Source organism: Merops nubicus, unplaced genomic scaffold (genome assembly GCF_000691845.1).
Source record: "Merops nubicus isolate BGI_N331 unplaced genomic scaffold, ASM69184v1 scaffold5049, whole genome shotgun sequence".
Classification (NCBI taxonomy): domain Eukaryota; kingdom Metazoa; phylum Chordata; class Aves; order Coraciiformes; family Meropidae; genus Merops; species Merops nubicus.
In genome coordinates, this window is record NW_008632907.1 from 1,710 (window position 1) to 6,286 (window position 4,577).

Below are 4,577 nucleotides of genomic sequence, written 5' to 3' on the forward strand. Positions count from 1 at the left end.
GGGGGAGAGGAGGGCATGGCATGAGCCACAAAGAAAACAGCACTGTTTTCCTTGTTCTTCAGCCTTTCACATTCTTCACCCTTTAAATAAAAATGAGTACTAATAAATCCAGCAGACCCTAAAAAAACCCCTTAGAGTCAGGGGCCAAGGGAGATGAGATCCTCAAAGGAGAATGTGTCAAAAAAACTTGGTCATGAAAAGAGAAGAGCAGCAATGTTGAACTGCTGAGTAGTGACTGAAACAGGAGTCGTGGCCCTTTGGATATCCCTGACATCAGTGAAGCTCTAACTGAAGTCACTAGTCCTGCATGCCATGTGTTTTCCCTTGGTTTCTTGGCCACCTCTGTTTACCTCTCATTGCCACTGAAAGTCACCTGCCTTGTGGCTAATGCTGTTATTGTTTCATTGCAGTTCTGACTATTGGCATTAAATGTCAAGTGTCAAGCAACCCTACAGTAACCAAGAGCTTTCTAAAGACTTGTTTCTGTTTTCTGAAGCCTGTAGAACAGTTTGTCTTGCCTTATGTGGGTGTAAGCCCAGAGTAACCCAGCTGAAGTATGCAGAATTATTCTTGTTTCACAGTGCAGCTAGGACCAAACTGAAGCTCCAGGCACAGCAGTTTCTCTTCCCAGAGTAAGCCCCTGTTTTTCTCACATAGTTGCAAATGAATTCCAGGGACAAAGTGATACCCCATAATTGAGAGTCCCCTGAGCTAGTACCAGAGTCTATTTTTGCTGAGCCCTCCATAGACCAGCAAAAATGTCATTGCACCCCCAGTAATGGAGATTTTGGGAGTCCTTGCTTGTTTTGAAGGTTTGTGTTCTATGTCCTTGTGCTGCTGAAGGTCTCTCTCTCTGATCCCAGAAAAACAGTGCAATAATTCTTTCCTTCTCCTACCTTCCCACATTCCAATATTGTTTGATATTAGGTGGGCCAAGGGCTATGTGTGCTGCAGTTATCCCAAGGCTGATTTGCTCTTGGCATGCTAAAGAGTGAAAAAATAGCTGTGGACAGGGTGCTGCAGGTCTTCTCCCATCTGGGATGCTAATTTGAGTGTTTCCTCAGCCCAACCATCAATTTTTTATGGAATTGGTAAGCAGGTACTTGTCTCTGAGACCTCTAACCTACTGTTAGAGAGGTTTGAAGCAGGCCAGCAACTTCCCATCTTATTCATGCCTGCTGCCAAGCTGGGGCTTTAAATGCTTAGGAGCTGCCAGCGTACAAAACTTGTCTCTGAGTTCCCCTCAAACACTCTTTTTGAGTGACAGGGAAAAGGAGTGAAGCCTCCAGGTTGCTGTGAAGGCATCTGGAGGCTCTGGGAGTCTGCAGGACATGGAGAGGGGCTGTGAGCCAGCCAAGGGGACCTGCAGGTGCCTGGGGTAACTCTCCCCAACCTGGCTGTGCTCTCTAATGCTGTGGTGATGCCATCAAAGCAAGAAGGATGCTGGTGGGAGTTGTGGTGTAAACCCTCTTTCTGCAAGGCTCAAAGACAGCTGATCAGGAGAAACTTGTTTATTGTGAGGCTTAGGAAAACATTTTTTTAAATGCAAATTGCTTTTTTCTGGCAAATAATGGGGTTGATACAGAACTTGGAATTACAGTTTTAAGAATACAAACACAAATACATGGTATCTTGTTCGACAAACACAAACCAAACTTCTTCCCCAGGGAACATTAAATGAGGAAATATTTGCTAAAAGAAACAGGCAACAAACATGGGGTGGGGGAGACAAGACAACCCAACCCAACTGGGAAGCCCAAACCCCACTGGAGAAGCAGCAGTGACATCTTCAATGCTACCCTCAGGCTGTGCTTTCACTTTGCTTTTCCTGTTCGATAGCTGCCAGAAAAACAGGAAACAAAACCATCATCAATAAACATTTTACTGATTCTGCAGGATACAGATTTCTATGGTCATTCTTAACGCCCAGGGATGGGAAGTCCCCACTTGCTTTCTTTGGCTATCCTGGAAATGCCAACTCATTCCCAGGTCTGTGTAGCTAGTAGGGTGCAGTTTATGATGTGCAAACCTCTTATATTTACAGCTTCAGCCCTGGTAGGCATAATAAAACAGGAAAAACCAGCTAGCTTATGTCAAGGGATAATGTGTCTCCAAGGGTGTCAGTACTGACACATCCAAAGTGGTCAGAGATACTCTTATGGAGGAAATCTCTCACGAGGTCTGGCCCAAATACAGAGAAATGCCATTTTCACATCCAAAGTGGAAGGTGAATCACAGCCCTCCTCTGGCTGCCTGCACACAGCGTGTGTACAGGAGAAGACCCTGAAGGAGAAAGGCCCAGGGGTGCTTTGCTAAGGAAGGTTGCCTGGTAGATGAGGATGATGATGGGTTTTTCTTTCAACCCTACTCCCAGAGAAAGTGCCTGGAGCTGTCCTGGTCAGGGCTGACAGCAGGTACCAGTGGGGGGCAGCAGCTCATCTGCCTGATAACGCGTTAAATCCAGAGCCCAGGCACCTTCCCGGGATGCTGCCTGGCCTGCCAGGGATGAGGGAGGGTTCTCCTCTCTGTCAGTGCTTCCAAAGGAGTCGGTGACATGGGAATTACAGACAGTTTGCTCCTGTTACCTGCAGCCAGCAGGAAAAAAACCCTAAACTGGTCTTGCTTTTAGCAGAAGCCAAAGCAATCTCAACAAAAAGGATTTTTCAGACAAAACACACCATCAGTTGTAACTACTCGTATCCTTGGAAGGCCAGCACAGAGTACAAGTCTTAGTATTATCCCCAGTTAAAGTCAGGGATGAGTTTGAGCCTGTAATCCTATGATTAGTATTCATTTTGCATATGAACTGCAATACAGCCTGTGTCCTTGCTACTCGTGGTTCAAAGAGCCTCATAAGCACTTACTTTCTTTAGTGGGCAACGGATTTTTCTCTCTGGTTTCCGTCTTCTTCAGCTTGGTCTTGTCAAATGTTTCAATTTCTGCAAAATCTGGTTTGTCGGACATGATGGGTCCTGACAAAGGAAAAACACACCCATGGCTTCGTTAGCTAGTGCTGCCATACCAGCCATCTGCAAAGCATTTGCTGCTTGAAAGAAAAAAAGGTAAAAACACCATTGAAATGTTTATTCAAAAAAAAAAAAAACCTACAAATTAAACACCTCAGTCTGGACCTTTCCCTGAGGCTGGGCTCTTTCAGAGCAAAAGGAAAAAAAAGACATAAATAGAATTTTATCTAGATTTCTCAGACAAAATTTCTAAAAATCATACTATGGACACAGAAAGAAGCCTAAATCAGTAAAGGAAAGACAATGCATTAATTGCCAATAATCCACAGTGCCTCCTGATGCAAACCTCTCTTTTAAGAAATGCTGCTAAGCAGAAAGTCTACAATAAACCTCAAATCCAACACGAACAAAGAGCTTCAATGATGATGTTGTTTTAATTAATAGGATTTGGGTTTAATTCTGAGCATCCTGTCCTGAGTGCATACGTACCCCCGTATCTGGATGAGCTGCTGTGGACACTTGTGCTTAACAATAGAGGACGGGTTCACCCAGCCCTTTGTTTGCTCTGCACTCAATACCCCGCTCCCAGGCTCAATGGGTTTTGTTCTGCTCTAATCTGAGGAAAATCCACAGAGCACATCGGCGTCCAACGCTTCACCTGTCCAAACTTCCCTAATCCAATTCCTGCATTTAACAGAAATTCAAGTTAAAATCCAGCCTGGGCATCATTCCCCCGATTTCAGTGAGTTTCCATCCAGGCGAGGTTTGGCCCGGGGATGGCTGATAGAATTAAATCTTTTTTTCCTTCCTGAAGACAATCAGATTTCATTGCTATCTGCACCGAGGCAACACAAGTAAATATTCACAGGAGGAAAAAAAAAAAACCACCCATAAAATGAGAAGCTACTAAAAGCACATGGCATTACCGTCTGGCTGCTCTCTCCTCAGCTGCTCGGTGGCTGTCTGAGGCAGTGTGAGTTGGAAAAGGTCAGGGTAATCCCTCCTCTCCTCCCCTCTCCTCTCCTCCCCCCGCCCGAGCCCATCGCTATTAATATTGATCAGTTCGGTGCTGGGATTGCTCAGCGTCCAGGGAGAGGGCAGAGTGCTGCTGCAGAAAGTGCACGAGGGAGGGGAAAAGGGAAAATTCACAGGGAAAACGGCCAAAATTTATCTGGGTATTTTTTCTTTTCTTCTCAGTTACCCAGACAATAATATTTCGGTTTCCCTTCCTGCCCTTCCGTTGTAACGCTGTGGTTTGGGGTTAAGGTGAGGGCTGGGGATTGTTTAAGGGCTGGTGCTGCAGATTTGGGGGAGTCTTTAGGTGAATTCAGTGCTGTTCCTGGGGATTGTGCCCACCCTGTCCAGGCTGGCAGAAGCAGGTGCTCGGGAGGGCTCTAAGCAGAGGAGTGGTACAACAGCAGCAGCTGATGGCCAAATCCAGAGCTAACGTGGCCTGAGCACCACACTGGCATCCGGAGCGTGTCCCGAAACAAACCTTTGCTTTGCTCCCACTTTGGTGGCTACCAGCCCACCTGCTGGTGCCCCCCTCAGCCCCTCAGCTCGTGGCTCTGCAGGCCAGGCCAGGCAGCTGCCCACGGCCCAGCTCCCCTG

General features: G+C 46.5%; 1 protein-coding gene across 1 annotated transcript; it reads right to left on the reverse strand.

The window, feature by feature from the left end:
* Positions 1–1,801: 1,801 nt before the first annotated feature.
* On the reverse strand, positions 1,802–2,964 carry TMSB4X (thymosin beta 4, X-linked). Its single transcript, XM_008948040.1, has 2 exons — positions 2,865–2,964; positions 1,802–1,839 (listed from the first exon to the last, which is right to left on the reverse strand). The coding sequence occupies exons 1-2, from the start codon at positions 2,962–2,964 to the stop codon at positions 1,802–1,804; spliced, it is 138 nt and encodes a 45-aa protein (XP_008946288.1).
* Positions 2,965–4,577: the final 1,613 nt, after the last annotated feature.

Coding starts and splice junctions, on each gene's coding strand:
- TMSB4X (XM_008948040.1), bottom strand. CDS start 2,964: ATGTCCGACAAACCAGATTTTGCAGAAATTGAAACATTTGACAAGACC. Junction 1,840..2,864: donor TCCGTTGCCCACTAAAGAAA/GTAAGTGCTTAT, acceptor TTTTTCTGGCAG/CTATCGAACAGGAAAAGCAA.